Here is a 19,308-nt window from a genome sequence, read left to right as displayed (position 1 = left end):
CTGGGTATGGCTCCCACTGATGAGACCTAAAGATTGAAACTGATCTGGACAGTGGCTCTTCTCATAATTCATAGCATTATACATGCTCAAAAGGATGTCATTAGCCTCTACATGTAAGTATCGAGTCATGAAGAAACTTCACATGCAAACTGTGTTTGTTTATGCTTGAATAAAGGATTAAACCAATAATATAATTTCTTGGCATCTTTAATTCATAGTTTAAGCAAGTGAAAAAAACTTTCAGGAAAAGAGAACTATCTTATGGATGATTTCAACTGGAAGAAGGAGAAAGCATCCTAGCTGAGTGAAAAAAATTTATAAATTACTCAGCAAATGCTACCTAAAGTAGCATGTACTGGAAGGTATTCATGATATGAGAACTCTGGATCCGGTAATAGTGTCCTGGAATCTGTAAATTAATTGACTGTTAGTAAGAGTGATTATGCAGTCCTGAACTGTGAAGTGAGAGTGCTGACAAAGAGGAAGTATATGTTGAATTGTAAAGCAGGCAGTTACAATAAACTGAGAAGACAGTTTATTGTAACTCTCTTCTGAGAAAGTGCTTTGAATGAGAAACTGCATGATAGAGGAATCAGCAGATCATTGGAAGTAGTCAAGGGATCTTTGAAGGAATCTGCCCCCCCCCCCCCTTTCTCCATGCACTGTGAATGATACCTTTCAAGGTATATCAGTTAAAACGGTTAGTGCATGGGCCTGAACCTGTCAATAACAAGTCAGGAGGCTTCCCCAGTCATCTGGCGCATAATCCTGCTGCAACATACTCTGCCAGGACATTCCTGGACAGGGTGTCCAGGTAGTGGATGTGGAGGACCACATCATGGCATAGAGACTGATTTTTCTCTGTATAGATGTCATGTCCAAGAGTCTATTTTCTCTCATTCTATATCCCCACTATATCCTTCTGTCTAATCAAACTTATGAAGACTTTCACAAACAATAACAGTGACACTGTGACAAGAGTGAATCTTCTTCTCCTCCCTTCTATGTGTTAGGCCTACTGGCCTGTTACAGACTATCTTAAGTCCTTCTAAGTCATACCCATCCTGAGGATAAGGTGACTAGCCCGATGCCTCCTGGTATATTCTATGGCTGTAGCTGCGTGTGTTCACAGAGCTAGTTTGCCTGCTTGAGGGAGGAAAAAACCTTGCTGTCCATGCCCAGGACCGGCTAACTTGGCTGTGTCTGAGAAAGATCCTTAAGCTTCTCACGTTGACAATGGAAATTGAACCCAGGACATTCCTTTCCCAGGCACATGGTTGCAAAGCACATAGCCACTAGGCTAACCCTGCAGACTAAAAGTGAATCCCCTTCATAAATTAATCCATTCAAAAAAAAAAAAAAAAAAAAAAAAAAAAAAAAAAAAAAAAAAAATCACATGACAACCTGTCATGATATACAAACCATGCTACAATCTCTTCACTAAAAACTCACTTTAACATCCACTTTACTAATATTTATGACATTAACACAAACATAAATGTCATTTACCATTGCTTGCAGTCTCCCAAACCAGACATCTTATTCCTGACAGAAACCCAGATCTCAGATACATCTACTATTGTCCAATCCCAGTGCCTAAACTACACACTGCATGATTCCTTTCACTACAAGAGTGGCACATCAAATCTGACATGGCATGTCAGAAAATAGCTAATTTAGAATCCCCTGCTTTTGACATTTTATGGCCTCAAGGTTTCCTTGCCCCATTTAGGAAACATTCATTTGTTGCATTTATCAGTATCCAAACACTGATAAACACTTGGATCTCTTCACATTCCTTTCCATGAAACTCAACCACCTGTTTTATCTACATAGTGTAGTCATCTTTCTGGGTGATATCAACGTCCACAATTCCAACTGGCTCCCCTTTTCCAACACAACTCACCAAGCAGGACAAGAAGTTTTTGCTATGCATAACAACCTAACACAAATTGCACATCTACCCACTCAAATTCCCTTTCACTCTCCAAATACTCTGCATCTCTTTTTGACCAGTTCTCCTTCCAGGTACATGATAGAGGTCATCGCTTCTCTCAGCAACTTTGACCACAATCTTGTTCAAGTCTCCTATCTCCTGTAACACCTGCTGCGACTGAGTCAAAAAATTATTCTCACTGGTATTGAAGGCCTTCATCCCCCATTCAACCCATGATCTTCATCTTCTTTCCAAGCTCTGGTTCAGCCAAAAATGTATCGAAGAACTTGGAGAAAAAATTCCGCTTACAACATGTTGCTCACATGAAGAACTCCAGCTTCACACTCTGCCTATACCAAAACATGCAACAAATGCAAATCAGTCATCAGCAGAAAACTTGCCTCCTGTCCAAATGAAAGTCGTGCCTTCTGGTTCCTTGCTAAGACCATTGGACACAACTTCTGCTTTCCTGCACTCCCTCTCTCTTATCCTAATGACACCATTGTCACTTCACCCATATGCCTCCTGTAGTTTTTTGACAAAAATAGATCAGAAAACTACTCAATAATCTAGATATTAAAAAGTCTTCTGGTCCTGATGACATCTCTCCAATTGTTCTCAAACATTGTGTTCTAGAGCTATCACCCATCTTGCATCATTTCTATAATTTATTATACATATCTGGTACTTATCCCAATGCATGGAAGCAATCTCATCCATCCTATTCCAAAAGAGGACAATAGAGGTATACTGTCAAACTACTGACCAATTGCCATCACCTCTGTCCTCTCCAAAATAATGGAGAAAGTCATCAGTACCCAATTCTTCTTCTACTTAGAGGCCCACCAATTAATCAACAACCAGTGCAGATTCTACTGTTCACCATCCACAGCTGACCTATTAACTTACATCACCAACCACTGGACACATACCATGGAAAGGTTCAGAGAAACTTGTGCTGTCATCCTTGACATTTCCAAAGCTTTTGACTGTGCATGGCGTCAAGGCCAACTAAACAAATTGCCTACAAAAAAAAATCAAAGACCTACTCACAATAAACCAATAATCCTATCCTACAGCTTTGCAGACAATAGTACTCTGACAATATTGGGCTACAAAATCATCTACAGCTAGAGCCTTAAAACATTGATCTTCATATTATTCCCCAGTGGGGCGAATACAGCCTTGTCATATTCAAAGCCACCAAAACATAGTCTTTCCTCTTCTCATGCAAAAGAGATCCTAGCTCACTTAAACTTACCCTCTGTAATACACACATCACCAGACAAGATCAGATCTCTTTACTTGGACTAACATTTACCTCCAATCTTTCCTGGCATAAACACATCACATCAATAACCTCCTCAGCATCCAAGAAACTTTGCATTCTCTTTCATTCACAAGGTATCTCAGTCCTCTACAACCCACACATGGCTTATGGTCTCTTGACCTCTCATGTATGGCATCAATATTAAAAAAAAAAATTTTTTTTAAATCTGACTGCATCCTCCTGAATTAGGAGAATAATCAAATAGAAGTTCAGCTGATGAATAAAACTTGAAAATCACAATCTTTATTTAAAAAAAAAAAAAGTGGATCTGACATTGTGATGATAGTTCTATGGAAAGCCAAATGTGATTAATGAAAGAAAATTTAATGAGAACTGGCTAGGAAATCCTGAAGAATTTTATTGTTGTATGGCAAGTAAAATGAAGAAATGATATGGAAGAATATCCATTATGAATGTGACTAACAGGAAAATAACATATCCATAAAAAAATTAATAATAATTGAGTTGGTAAGTGTTTACTTCAATAAGGATATGTTCTGGGCAGGCCTTTCTCTTGATCTTGAAGGGAAAGATGATATAGAAAAAAAATAGAGCCAGCAGAGGTTAATGCTATTACAAGAAGTTGATTCAAATACAGTAATTGTATTAGATGGGACATAATGTGCTGAAGAAATCTGCAAGAAAATTTGCAACAGCAGTGTCCCAGACCTGGTTGTTTAACTAAGTCTCAACACAGTTGTGATTTCTAACAAGTGGAAGGGAAGCAAGATAATTGCAGTATACAAGGGTGGACTACTCTGTTAAGGAGAATACTAAAGAAGGCAGTTATTCTCCTATTATACAAGACTGATAAGACCTTATCTGGAGCTGGAACTGATGAAGCAAATTATGGCCAAATCAATATCTTATTATCCACACCGCTCTTTCATCCTGATGGTACCATGTGACATTTTTCAAGGAAAAGGCAAACCTCATGGTCTGTTCTTTTCATCTAAATGTTGCTTGGACAACCAAGACAAATCCCTCCCACACTATTACAAACTATCCCCTCTGAACTTTCACCAGAAGGATATCAGGAAAACCATGATAATCTCAATACTAATAAGACTACTTGTCTAGATGGCATTCCTCCAGTTGTACTCAAAATTTGCCCCTAAGAATTAACACACACACACACACCCTTATTGCCTGTATAAACTATTATATTCAACTGGCATCTATCCTACAACATGGAAGCAGTCCTTTATCCATTCTTTACCTAAAAAAGGAGAGAAAAGTCACCTATTTAACTATTATCCCATTTTCTGCTCATCTCAGTACTTTCAAAAGTAATGAAGGTTATCAACAACCAACTTCTTGACCACCTGGAGACTCATCAGTTAGTTAGCAATCACCAGTATGGAGTCTATCATTCTGGTTCTACAGCTGACCTACTTGCTAATCTCCCCCCCCCCCTTTTGGATAAAGGGCATGGAAAGATTTGGAGAAGCCCATTTTGATCAATGATTCCCCCCCCCCCCCCTTCCCCTCTGTGGCTTTAAATCCTAGTCACCATTTTGTTGATGACAGTACTCAAATGATAGAAGAATTAAGATCTTCCAGAACCAGTGACTTAAAATACTGATCTCCTCAACATCCTCAAATGCGGTGAAGACAACATACTAAATTTCTATGCCATAAAAAATCAGGCCTGCCTTATTACCTGCAAGAAAGATTCCACTTCACTCCCATTTATTTTTGATAATGTACCAATTTCCTTTCAAGATCAGCTTCTGCTCAATTCCAACACTTCATAAGTCTCAGATCTGACCAACCTTGGAATATTGTTCCCACATTTGAGATGGCACACCCTAAGTCTTCCTAAGAATTCTTGATATACAGAAGAGGGTGATTTGCTTAATAGATGACTCTTCCCTCGCAGACTCCCTTCAGTCACTTTTCCATGTGTGCTCTCTTTCTACACTGTGCCCTCTCTATAGGTACTTTCATGGGCATTGCTCCTCTGAGTTGGCCACTACCATTCCTCCACTTTCTTCCAACCATTTAAGAACTAGAGTAGCTACTGGCCAACTCCAATACTGAACAAACTTCTCATCATTCTCCTTCATTCCATCCACTTTTATTCTCTGGAACAATCTCTTCCATTCTGTTTTTCTCACTGAGTACAACCTCCAACTTTTTAAGAAACATACAAATAGATTACTTCTTTCTCTATAAACATTTACCCATATGACTCTGTTTTGTTATAGGTCCTGATGCCATTTATTGATGGGAGAGTGGTTTCCCTTTGTGTGGGTGGTATATTTATGAGTCCATCACCTTACATTGTATATTCCAATTCCTTATTATCTCTTCCTTACCACATACAATGAATTATAACCCAAAGAAGCACAATATTACTGCAGGTCATAAAAATTCTCCCACACAAAACAGTTAAAAAAAAAATCATAAACAACAAAATTCCAACCAATAAAAAGTCATTAATTTTTACTTAATTAATTAAAAATGCTGTATCTGCTTTACTGACATTAGTTGTCTAAATACCAACATAAACAATATGCACCACCTACGGTCATCTAAACCAGAATTACTATTCCTAACAGAATCCCAACTGGCAAACTCAATAACGACTATCCACTTCAACTGCCCAAACTACACAGTTTATTTTGCCATAAGGATGGCACTTGTCAAAACCAATATTCCATGTCAGAGAGGACAAAACCCTTGAACCCCCCCCCATTTGATTTGCTTTGGCTCATAGTTTCCTACCAAACCAGTGTGTCACTTTCATTTGCTGTCTCTATTACTCTCCCCAAACTTCAATAACCATTCTGACCTCTTCAACGTCCACAACTCAAATTGACTTCCCTGCTCTAGTTTTTCTTACCACACAGGTAGAAATGCCAAGATATTTGCCATTTGCAATGACCTAACAGATCATCCATCACTTGACCAGAATATCTGATAACTCCATCAAATCTGTAAACATAGTAAGAAATCTTGATCTCAGTAAGTTCTCATTGAAAATATACCGTATCTGTCAGATCTCTCAGTAACTCAGACCTCATACTAAGTCTCCTTGCTGTAGAACAACCTTCACTTAACAGTTCTCAGTCTTATAAATTATTTACACAAAAACACAAGGCAGAGGTAACATTTATTTAATTATAAGGCCATATATTTTGGTATGAAAATTACAGACCATCTTCAGTGGTAAAAACAGTTGATACAAGATAGAATGCAAACAATTCATTTATTTGAAATAGAATGAGCCACGTGATTTCATTATTTCAGCATTTCATTATCTTCAGAAGGATAATGAAATGCTCTGGTACTCCCATTGTTCTTAACACATTCCAGTTTCACATGATCTCCACAGTCAAAAGCCTTATATAGTCGAGGAAAAACAGGTAGACATTCTTTTGATATTCCTGTGCTCTTTCTGTTATCCATCTCACATGGTGATTTGATCTCTTGTTCCTCTGCCTGTTCATCTGGCATTTCTCTCTTCACGAATGGTTCCATTCTTTTCTGAATGATCTTAAAACTTTATTTGCATGAGAAATCAGTGCTATAGTTCTGTAATTATCACACTCTCTTGCATTGCCTTTCTTCAATAAAGGTATATAAACTGATTTTTTCCATTCCCTTGGACATGTAGTTGTGATCCAGATTCGCTGACTAGAGCTGCTAAAATTTTAACTGCCTCTTTTCCAGGGTTTTGAGCTGCTCAAAACCCTGGAAAAAGGTATTCCATCCCTTCCTGGCACTTTCTTACTGAGTGCCCACCTCACTTCACTCTCCAGTGGTACTGGCTCCTGTGTATAATTCTGCTCTTCAAATTTCTCAGTAAGTTTGGAGTCCTTTCTATAAAGGGCTTCTGTATACTCTTTCCATCTTTCTTTGATGTCTGCAGTTTCTGTAAGATATCCTTTGCATTTATTTTTCAATACTGTCACCTTGGCACTAAACTTCCCTGTCAGTTCCCTGATCTTTTTGAAAAGATCTCTTACATGATATTAGAAGCCATAAAATCTGTACAAACTAGAGAACACACCCACAATTGACATAGTATGCAGATATTTGTTCTTGATATAATAAGATATCATGCACACTGTGTCATAAAGTACATGATTTACTGCATTGTGGAAGTGCTTTGTACTTCTCATGAGCTTTAGTGATCATCTTTCTCCTTATTTATTAAGTTATAAATCTGATCTATCTTCAGCACAGGCATGTAGGATTTTTCCTCCCAGAAACTTGGATTTTTAACCCAAGACACCACATCTAAAAAATAACCATAGAACTTACGCTATTTCAAACATTATATATACTTGCTAAGAAGGGCTGTTGAGATGGCAACTGTCTATCAGATTACTGTCTGTGATGCCTTATGGGTAAGGCCCAGCTATCGACAAATCTTCAAAACGTTAGTTAGGCTAAAGAACTCTACATACTCCCTTTGGAAATAATGATGATGAAAATAGCTTCAATGATGATGAAAAGGGGCTATTTGTTCAATCTGCACTGGATGGTTCTGTGCATTATAAACATGCTACACTGTTTGGATCAAGGAAAGCAGTGGACTGTGTAACAGTTATGTCAGGAACTGATAAATGAAAGCTGTCATTGGAAAAGAGTCACGTAAACAAAAATGCATGGATGATATTTGAATTTTTTTTTTTTTTTAAGAATTAGCTTAGACATAGAATTACAACTGAAATAAATAAATAAATAAAAATTACTGGTTCTTAACAGTTGTCAAAGGAGGTCAGTGCAAAAGTTAAATTTTATGGTAATAAGTGGCAAAGAATAAGCAACAAGGCTATTCGATAATGTTTTCCTCACTGTGGGTTTAAGCATTGTTATTGATGTGCCAGATATGGCCTGTAGTGAAAATTATTATTATTAACATCTGACCCGCATGGAATCGGAGACTCATCATGGGAGATACACTATTGTACACAATTCTCATCCAACCGTGCTTTAAACTTGATTCAATGTGTCTACATTCACAACACACTTAGGCAATACCTTCCACTCACCAACGACTCTCCATGCAAAGACTACACTGTATCAATTCCAATTAAGTCAATGTAATTTGGACATTGACTTAATTGGACAAAATTATGCCATTCCCAATGTTGCTCAGTTAACTGGAATTCACAGTATTACATCATATTCACATAATGTGTCTGTTTTTGTATCTGGTTTAACTGGTTTCTTATGGATGGATTTTTTTCCTCAGCTCTTCTTTGCTGCTGCATCATATGAAATAAATCTCAGTATCATTTTTCTGTAGTGAGTGATGAAAAGTTTATCTTCAAGAAAAACTTAAAATTAGTCAAATGCTTGATTCACTTTTTAGTTTTTGTTGATTGCAAGTGAAGAAGAGAGTTTCCAAATGTCAGTTTTATATCAAAGATGAGATTTAGATTCTGCCATCAATAAGTATTATGCATGCTATATATTTGTCATTATAGCATTGGTCATTGTCTAGAGTGGAAAACCAAAATTCTTTTGCCATTACTACTATTAGCCCTAACTTTTCTCAACGATTTTAATGTTAGTGGCCTTTTCAGATTAAAGTGAATATTTAAATCAAATTTGTCCAGTTGTTTCCTATGGAAGTGAAACATGCATATTTACATTAAGAGTGGAGAATTTGATTTCAGCTTTTTCAAGGAAAATCCTTAGAAAAATATTTGGAACAGTGAATGATAATGATCTCTGTGTTATATTTCATAAAGGATTATATGCTAAAGTTCAAAAAGCTGCAGTGGGCAAGACGTTTTCTGTACAGAAAAATGAGTGTTCTTAAGAAGACACTAAATAATAAAATAATTGGTAAACGACCAAAAAGAAAACCTAGAACAAGATGAATAGACACCATTAGTCAAGGATAGCAGTGTCATATTACAATATCCAAAGCGGAAAAGTAAAGTTTAGATGGACAGGGTTGGAGGGAACAAATCCAAGAGACCAAAGCTCATTTTGGGCAGAGCTATACGAAGAAGGCCTTATTCAGATTAAAAGATTTCCTATTTTTTTTCTTTCTTTTAGTTCAAGATCATAATGCATATAAAATTTGCATTCACTGATAGAAATATACTGGTTGTTAGACATAATTCTAAAGGAATACTACTTAATAAGAAATTTCTGTTGATTTTTTGTATTTAGTCAATAAGTTATTCAGCCATGTTATTACTTTTCTTGTTTTATACTTATGCCTCAAAATTCATTGCAATGTTTATTGCTGTTTTGCTTGATTTCTGACTGGATATTCAGAGAAAAAAAAACAGCTTGTCACAGGTAATAACAATTAGTGCTAGAAAAAATTCAAAACATAGTAAACAAAGTCCTAGTTCATTTGGTTAGGGTTGGTCTTAAAATGACTGCTAAATTTTAAGTAAATCAGTTCAGCCATACTTGTTGAAGTTAGAAGAGCATGCTATTGCTGCTGCTGTTACCCCAAAAAATAGTCTCTCCAACTTTGTAATAACTTCTGCACTGTAGAGTTTACTTCCAACTTATCCTGTATGTGTGCCTTGTTGTGGGGATGGATTTAAAGCCTCTCCATTTTCTGAATACTGCAGAAAAATTTGGATTAGATATTGGGTTGGAGTTGTTAAACTTTTTGCTTTCTCTATTGTTAGTTATTTTATTTATTTATTATCATACAATAATTTATTGTTTCGTGACTCTATCCTTTTGCTTTCTTCAGACCTTATATAATCAGATTCTTACTGGCTGCGCCATTGTCGTGTCGTCCCTTCTTTCTTAATTTTATGTGTATCTAGTATCTTTCTTATTACAATCGCAATATCAATTCTATCACGTATGTCTCTATGTTAAATAGATTGCGTCATTGTTATGCAATCCACATTAGTAATAAGCTTAGCCTTACGTCTCGTTTCTTTTATGCTCCTTCTTACGTAGCTTAACCTTTAAGGGCCATTACCCGTTCCCTGAATTCTGTATATTATCCTGATTACTCAAGCAAATTTATATTTTTACTGCGCCAGCCTGAGCCTTAAAGTTAGAGATAGACACTGCCTTTAGGTTAATTATAGAATTTCAGATGCTACTAACAATACAATTAAATTCCTAGAAACTTGGGCTCTCTGGCATAATTTTACTCTTATTTGCAGTTGTGCCCTTACTTTCACTTGGGGTATTCCTGCACACTCACACTTACTCAGGTTCGATTTTTATGAAGGGTCAGAGTCGGTCAACATGATCAGAAACACATATAATTAAAGAATCAAACATTTATTAAGTTCAATTAGTGATGCTACACAAGTTAAATTGATCATCAAATTCTAAAGTTAAATCACTACCTTTCATTCACTCTCTCAGTCTTAAATAAATTTTAGTATTCTACTTCAAAGTATCAGCAATTCAATGTCTCAATAACTTAATACATATTACATTTATGATTACAATTCATTTTTAACACTAAGTTCAAAGTATTAGCAAAATTCAATAACTCAATACACATTACATTTTAGATTACAATTCATTTTTAACATTAAGGCACTTTAACACATTCTTCAAACTCTCTCAGAACAAGCATAACAGAATCTCTATCTGGTTGAAAGTTCCTAAAGTTCGGTTCAAGAAAACAGTCATTTTTTTAGATCTAAACTTTTCACTCTTTCTTCTAATACAAATTTCGCTCTCTTAAATGTTAGTCAATCTCAAAAGGGCTAGAATAAGTGAGGGTACTTATCTATTCTTTTTCTTCGGTTTCCTGCCATCCTTTGTCTCGGATTTTAACGCCATGTGGGTTGCACGCGCTCGCTTGGGCTGGACGCTATACTTCTGCCTAGGTTTTTTATGTAGGTGAACTTCTCACTATGGCCTGCGGTTTAATCTTGCCGAAACTCTACTACGGTGTCATACTGAACTCTGTCATAAGTCAGCCCTGAAATATGAGAGCTGAACTGCGAAGAACTCTCGGAGCACTCAGAGAGAAAACTCAGGAACAAGAAAAAACGGGGGTCATTTTCTTCCGTGTCGCAGGTTATATACCTTCTCCTGGAGCGCCACCTTTCTGAGTTTGAAATTTCTCATCATTTCACCCATTGGTTTCTGTTCGGGTGACTTCACCGATTAACATACGGGACTTCATGGATCGGGGAACGTATGCGTCATTATGCCTTCTAAGATGTAATGCCCGTGGGTATTTCTCTGATCTTACAGTATTTAGGGTGATCTTTGCCCTATATCATTGAATAGTTCGCATTCTTTCACTTACATTATTTCATTAACAATTCCTCTCTTATTTTGCCCTTTTTTCTGACCTACATTTATGCTAGACACTTAGGTATAAAGTTTTAAAATTCACAAAATTCACAAATTATCATATAGGAAGTTGTTATAAACAAAAAAACACATTTTTACTGCTAAAAGATAAGTATGCAAGTGTGATTTTATGTAAATTGTTAGATTCTGGAATGGTGATGTCAGGTAAATTCTGAAGTCGCCTATTTCAGATCTAACAGAGTGTTTTCTTTCATTTCCTATATCATGGATTGTTCTCCTTCTTGGTAGGCATACTTTTTCATTCATAAATTTTATTAATTTATGAATGAAAGTAAAATATTCTTGCTACATTTTATGTCTGCTTAGCTTGAAAAAGTGCTAGTGTTATGTGAATTTTGATAGTGATTTATTTTGCAATATATCCTATATAAATAAAAATTGTATATATAAAATTATTACTTCAAAATACTGTGCAACTTATTGTATGTTTAGATGAAGCATCCCTTAAGACAATGAAGAAACGAGAAAAGGAATTGCGTCAGTCTCAGAGTGCAAGAAGAGCATACTCTGTTGTTAGAAATCACTGTGATGTGACTAAACAATTACAGTTGCGTGTTGTACGTGAATTTGGGCTTCCGGACAGGACTATGGAAATACTTCATCGTGCCACGTATCAGTGTGTTGAAGAACAAAACAGTGATGTTTCTTTAGGAACTTCATTAACACCTGCTCATCAGGCACTGTATGCCAGTGAGCAGTCTAGTCACTCTTATGGACATTTAAGAGATAGCAAGTCTTCCCGGCATATGTCATTGGAATTAGGCAACTCAAGAGATGATCCTCTCCATTCTGCCTCACAAGTAAGAACCCATGTACGGAACAGGAATGGTGAAAACAGTTTCTTTTCTTACTTTAAGAGATATATCTTATGTAATTTAGGCTTATGTAAAAAATACTAAATTAGTTTAAAAAAATACTTGTAATATATTATGAAATATATTGTATATAAATCTACCTCTCTCAAGGTATTCTTTATGTGAAGCACCTTCCATCTCTGATTAATCATCAAATGAGGTTGTGCATTGTTTTAACTCTAAGAGTTTAACTGATAGTTAACAAAATTATTCTTTATTACTAAATAGCAAATGTTGAAAATTAGTGAAATGTGCGAATGCGTGGTGTAAATCATTCAACAGAGTTGGTAGCATTCTTTTCAAGTTTGCAGTGTCTTTAATAAATTTTTTTCTCATGCATCAGCACAATAAGAATAATATGCTTATATATTCCCATTTCTATATGTATTCTTACCTCTTCTATACCTGCCAGCTCTCCTGTTTTAGACAAGAAGACTCTAGAATTTTGATCCACTTTCTGCTCTACTAATTAATATCCTTCTGTTTTTATGAAGAAAGACTGTTCACATTGAAATTACAGTCTCTTTATGAAATTCTTGGTAAAACATAGCAACCGATTTGCTGCATGCTGAATTCTGTACACAGAGACCACTTCGACACTGTTACTGACTTTAGTGAAACATATCAAAATTCATTTTCTTGTATTTGAATTACTTTTATGTATTTTTTCTATGCAAATACAACTGGGCATCAATTAGAAATAATTTATTTAGAGCTAAATAGAAGCATAATTTTTTGTCATTCTGCCAGCATTATTCTTTTTTTGTTTAAAAAAATGAATTCATGGAGAATTCATGCCAAGTTCACCATCTCATATACTATAGATATGGTTATTACTATAAAGAAATGTTAGTTAGATCATAAGAAAACAGTTACTGTGAAATCTTTCATGTAGAAAGTATATATTTATGAAGAAGTGCTTTCATTTTTTCTGCAATACGCATAGTGGTGGAATGCGTGAGGTGAATGCCTACCACCAGTCACCATGAAGAGGTAAGTTTAGAGAGAGTAGTATTGTAGTATTTTACCATGGTGGTCATTTCCTTCTAGAAGCTAGTCATTTGCCAATAGCCCCATTTACAAATACAATAGAATCCATTTAATTGGGGCAGTCCTGCTATTTGGGGCAAATCATAAAGAACAAAATCAAATCAAATTACTTATTGTTGACATTTTTTTCCATTTGGTTATACTGTAATTTAAAGATTCCAAGAAATTATATTCTTGGTTTAATCCTTTATCAAAGTGTAAGCATAACAATTTGTCTTTGCTTATTTGGGACAGGAGACTGCAACACTCAAGATTATTCCTCTGAGGTTATCTCTTTAAATGCTCAGTGGTTTAAGGATTACTAGCACAATGAGAGCAAAGATCATTCTCTGCCAAACTACAGCTTGTGACTCATCAACATTGTTCTGCGTGTGCTTAAGGTGACATGCGTGAATGACTCATCAACTCAGTTTATATAGTGTATTACCTTCTAAGGGGGAACAGTTTTTAACTTAATATCAGTCATGTACTTATCATCTTTCATCCTGAGCCAACACCTAATCAGAAAAGTGTAGAGATTTTTCAGTCATCTGTTTTTTGAGTAATTTTGTTTTTAATTTTAAATTCATAAAATTTTGGATTCTTACCAAGGTGCAACATAAAGATTTGTCACTAGCTGAAAAAATTGTCATACTAGACCAACATCAGGGCCATTCACCCAATACTAGTCATCCTCTGGCAGAGATAACTAGAGTATCAAAATCTATGAAAGCACACTTGATACAGCAGCAAAATAAACACAAGAAGAATGGATATATTTCCATGGTGAACATGGTGAACATCCCAAAAACAGGAGCATGAGTAAGGATCCTGATTTTGAGGACACCTAAATTAGTGTTCTTTATTATAACTGGATGAGGAGTGTGCATCAGTGGTCCAGTGTTAAAAAGAAGTCAGAGATGCTAGCTAAGAAGTTGGGTCATGATGATTTTAAATGACATTACATTGAAGGACTTTAAAGAAAATAGGCAATTCTAAGAATTTGCAATATTAATAGGGAGATTTAAATATGTACATATATTGCTGTTATAATTAATTTGAATGAATGAGTTGTTGCTCAGTGAAATATTATTTTATCTTTTTATATCTTTTTAAATATTAACATAAAACTTCACTTAATTGGGCCAAAATGTTCTGGTCCCAATGTATCCAATGTAACGTGAATCGATTAACTTTATTCCTTTACGAAAAGATCTTCCTTCAGGCATAATATAGGTCGAAACTAGTCTAATGTTATGCATTAATGGAAGGGCCACAACCCAGACTAGTAACTCAGACTAGCTCCCACTGAAGAGACCTCAATAAAGGTCGAAACTAGTCTGGGTTGTGGCCCTTCCCTTAATGCATAACATTAGACATATCTGCAAGGAGATGTGTTTTGCATTATGGGAGATACTGAGATAGGATTGTTGGTAGCTTGCTCCACCTTTGCAAGGAGTGTCCTGGTGTTGTACCACCTTACCCCAGTCCTGAAGATACTTTCAGGTGCAAACTTTGTTTGCTCACACTTGGATAAAGGATTAAACTAAATTTATTATACTTAGAAGTGATATATCCTTCTTATATTTTTCACCCACCATTGAATGATATTCTGAAGGAATATTCTGTCGACAAGTTAAGAAATGTGATATATCTCCTTAGCAAGTTGATTTTCAAACATGCTTAATTTCATTTTCCTATAAGTTTGAAAAACAAACTTATTTTTTCCTTGAAGCTGTAAGTTCAAGTCGTTCAAGTTATCCAAAATGTCACACAAGAAAAGTAAATCTTGATTCCATTCTTCATCCATGATTTCTGGGAATTTTTCCTTATCTTCTTGAGATTCCAAAATTCAACTAGTTCATTTTTTAGAGCGACAAGCGTGACAAAACTTTACCGTGGCTCAACCAACGTACATCAGCGTGGTATGGTAGATCCCCGTACTCGGCATAATTTTCTTCTAGAAACGCCTGAAACATTCTGTGTTTCAAACTCAGAGCTCGAATATAGTTGACCAGAGCAAATACTACTTTAATCACATGATCAAACTGCAAAACCTTTGAACATAACACCTGCTGATGAATTAGGCAGTGAAAGTTTGTCAATGGTTTGCCTGCATACTGTTCAATAAATGTTACAGCACCAACATTTTTTCCCCACATAGATGGGGCACCATCAGTGCAAACTGCTACTAAATTCTTGAAATTTAAGGATAGTTTTTCGGTTACACATATCTTTACATTTTCTGCAATCTCCTTTCCTGTTGTTTTTCCTTTCATTGAACACAAATCAGCAAGCTCCTCTGTCACCTCAAAATTCTTATTAATGCCTCTTACATATATTAAAAGCTGTTCAGTATCTTTCACGCCAGTACTTTCATCCATAGCAAGCGAATAATAGAAAAATTCACTATCCGATTTTTGCAGGTTATCTTTAAGATCCTCGGCAATATCAGCCAACCTGCACTGAACAGTCATACGGGACGAACTGATATTTTCAAAATTATTTTTCTTATCAGGAAACAATTCAGAAACGGCAATCATCAGACACTTTATTTATCAACTCTCCCTCAGTAAATGATTTGCCAGCACAAACTATTTCTTGTGATATTTTTAAGCTTACCTTTGTGGCAACTTCATTTGCAGATATCACTTTTTTAAAGGCTTGTTGCTCACCGCTAAGGACTTTCAGTAGCTTTGCTACTTTTATATGCTTTTCACTTGCATCCAACTTGCCAAGGTTAGGATGTTTCGATTCGAAATGACGTCTCAGATTGTAATCTTTCGGCACAGCGATAGATTCCCGGCTAACAATGTACACTATTTGTCCTTAAACAACGTAAAAAAAAATATTTTGTTTGTCCACTCAGGGTTAAATGCTCGATGTTTCGAATCTATTTTACGCTTTTTACTTAAGCTCATTGTTTCGAGATTGACAATATTAATTACAAATATTGCAATTAATGTAATATGATTCATTCTCGTTCGTAGACATCAAGTCGTTATCGTGGAGACATAACTTTTAATTTCTCTGCAGCAACACTAGTGCTAACAAAACCTTGAAGCGATTGTAATAATTTGTTATTAAATACGACAGTGGGAATAACTCCAAATGCAATTTATTGTTGAGTTGAAAGAAACATGATTGTGACTTTAATCACATGAACGTAAACATGTAGAGTGCTGGTAAAAATTTAATTCAACACTAGGAAAAAATCATCTAATTTCATATTCTCTTGTATGATTAAATAATTTCAATCAGGCAGACGGACCAAAATAAATAGCATTGCGGGCTGCATGCGGCCTGTGGGCCGTATGTTGTGCAGGCCTGCTGTATACATACACACACACACACACGACTAAAAATTCAATAAGGTTACTATGCACTTCATGTACAGAATATTTCATGATATACTCTATTTTGCTGTGATTGGTTAGAAAGCCTGAGTAAATTTTAGGTTATCAGGGTAATTTTTTTTTAAAGACAAAATAATGTTGGTAGGGTTCTTCCTTTTCATTGAAAACTCTGGGTTTTTGAAGAGGACCTGTGCTTTAATGTTGATTGTAGAATGAGCATTTAGTGTGTGGGGGAAGGGGAGGAGAAATTATGATTTGAGAGAGGATTGTGATAGATGTTGAAGAATAAAGGGAGATTTTAGTATGATAGGAGGACAAGTACAGTGAAAATTGATTTAGCTCTTTTGTACTGTGACATCAAATTATAGAAAATGAAGTATTAATAGTGTTGATTTGTAGAATTTTTTCTTTTTTCTTCACTGTTTTTCTAATGGCTAAAGCAGACTTCTGAATTTATAAGGTTATCTTTTGGCCTTGTGAATGTTTCACTCAGAAAATACCATTTCTATGCTGTTTTCTTTTACACGAGGGGTACCCAAAAATAACTGGAATCTGAACATGTCGCGAGCACATTTTATAGTTACAGATGCTGCTGCTGAGCATCATGAGTGCAGTTTTCCTCAACAGTCTGGCAAGTAGCATCATCCTGTGTGAACTGGTTCGTTGTTCTGGCTGCTTTTTTGTTATTGCTTACAAGCAAGTTTGGTGATTTTGTGATAGCTGACCACAAGGAACAGAGAGCGTGCATGAAATTTTGTTTTCTTTTAGTTAAAACTGCAGCTGAAACTATTGTTATGCTTCAGCAAGCCTTTAAGGGTGATGCTTTTGGTAAAATGCAAGTCTGAGTGATTTTCCCATTTCAAAAATGGGGACATGTCAGTTGAAGGCCAACCACGATCTGACCTTCACAAGCAGAAATGATGAAAATATCAAAGGTTTGCCAGGCAATCAATGAAGATCACTGAAATATCATTGAGCAAGTTTCTGAAGTGACAGATTTGTCATGGAGTTTATGCCAGTGAATTTTAACAGAAGATTTGCAAATGAAATGTGTGTCTGCTAAATTTGTGCCTTGTTTGCTCACAGAGGATTAAAAAAAAATTGTGTGAATGTTTGCCGCAATTTGAGGGAACAAGTTCTTAATGATCAGAACTTTCTTTCAAAAGTTGTGACCGGAGATTAGTCTTGATGCTACAGTTATGATGGCCTTGTTTTGTCCAACAGTTCTTGATTAAAATCAACATGATTGTTGTTCTCTACTTGCCCAATCTCTCTCTCTCTCTCTGTGACTTTTTTTTTTTTTTATTCCCATGGATAAAGAAAACCATGAAAGTACATCGATTCATTGATGTGTGACGAAGTAAAAGAAAAAAAAACAGTATTCCAGTTGAAACGTTCCAGGACTGTTTCTTGCAGTGGAAAAAACATTGGGACAGGTGCATTGACTCACATGGAAAGTACTTTGAAGGAGACCAGAATATAGTATTATAAACTGTAATAAAAAATTAAAAAAAAAAAATTCTGGTTATTGTTGGGGGGATCCCCTTGTAATTATTTTTGTATGTGCAAATATGAAATATTATTTCAAACTTTATTTTGTTTTCTGTTAAATTCATTTATTTTGCAAAAAAATAAAGTAGTGGTTTGTTAATTTTATGGTTGTTAGTTCTACTTAATGTTTGGATAAATTTACATTAAAAAAAAAAGTATTCATATAAGTCAAATACACAAAACTGTGATTTTGTTCATTGTTTTAAAAACTTTGCTAGTATTTTGATAATAGATAGTAACCAGAATATAGTGGATGCTCATGGTGAACTTGGTGTTAATTGTTACTGTTTATCAAATCTTGTGAATAATCTCTAAAACCACATTTGTATGCTGTCCTGTGAAACATTAAAAAAAAAAATGTATATAATCTCACTGTTGAGACTAAAATATATCAGGGTAGGCAACAGTTTAGATGCATAGAAAAAAGAAAAAAAATCAGCAAATATCAGTAAGTTGGGAGAAGGAGAGTGTACTGAGTGTACCCATCTTCTCACTGTACTGAATGGGAAAATGAGTCAAAAATCGGGAGTGGCCTACCTAAATCTGGAGAGTTGACAGGAATATATATATATATATATATATATATATATATATATATTTTTTTTTTTTAAGTACTTTAATTTAGCTTAAGTTAAATTGAAATTTCTTGTATTTTAACAGTGTAGCAATTACTTTTAAGCTGATACTTCGACATTAAAAGTAAACTTTTTTTTTTCATTATTTATTGGTATCATTTGTAAAGTAAATATCCTGCTTATATTATCAATAAGATAGAATTACTTTATTATTATTTTTTTTTTATCTTTAACAGTTCATCTATAAATGCACAAAAATTGAATCAAGTATGGCATATACATAATATAATTACATTACCATATTAATGGATAATTTAATATATAAAGTTTTATTAAATAAAACAAAAATTAAGTTGCTTTATTTAAAGTTAGCATGTGCTTATATCAG

The 19,308-nt window shown here is 35.2% G+C and overlaps 1 protein-coding gene across 6 annotated transcripts in view; it reads left to right on the top strand.

Moving 5' to 3' along the window:
- LOC150110317 (BTB/POZ domain-containing protein 7) overlaps positions 1-19,308 on the top strand; it is a 390,589-nt gene that overhangs the window by 209,006 nt on the left and 162,275 nt on the right. For 4 of the 6 annotated variants that reach the window (XM_090398870.1, XM_090398896.1, XM_090398861.1 and 1 more), the window contains one exon: positions 11,988-12,367. In XM_090398870.1, the coding sequence (XP_090254996.1) occupies positions 11,988-12,367 (380 nt within the window). The remainder of the gene's footprint in view (positions 1-11,987; positions 12,368-19,308) is intronic. The other 2 variants (XM_090398905.1, XM_090398888.1) reach the window with 1 other exon arrangement.

The sequence above is a fragment of the Typopeltis vanoorti genome, chromosome 1 (genome assembly GCF_054136105.1).
Source record: "Typopeltis vanoorti isolate ZY-2024b chromosome 1, IOZ_Tvanoo_1.0, whole genome shotgun sequence".
Classification (NCBI taxonomy): Eukaryota; Metazoa; Arthropoda; class Arachnida; order Uropygi; family Thelyphonidae; genus Typopeltis; species Typopeltis vanoorti.
The sequence above is the reverse complement of the archived record's forward strand: the minus strand, read 5'-3'. Positions and strand labels throughout refer to the sequence as shown.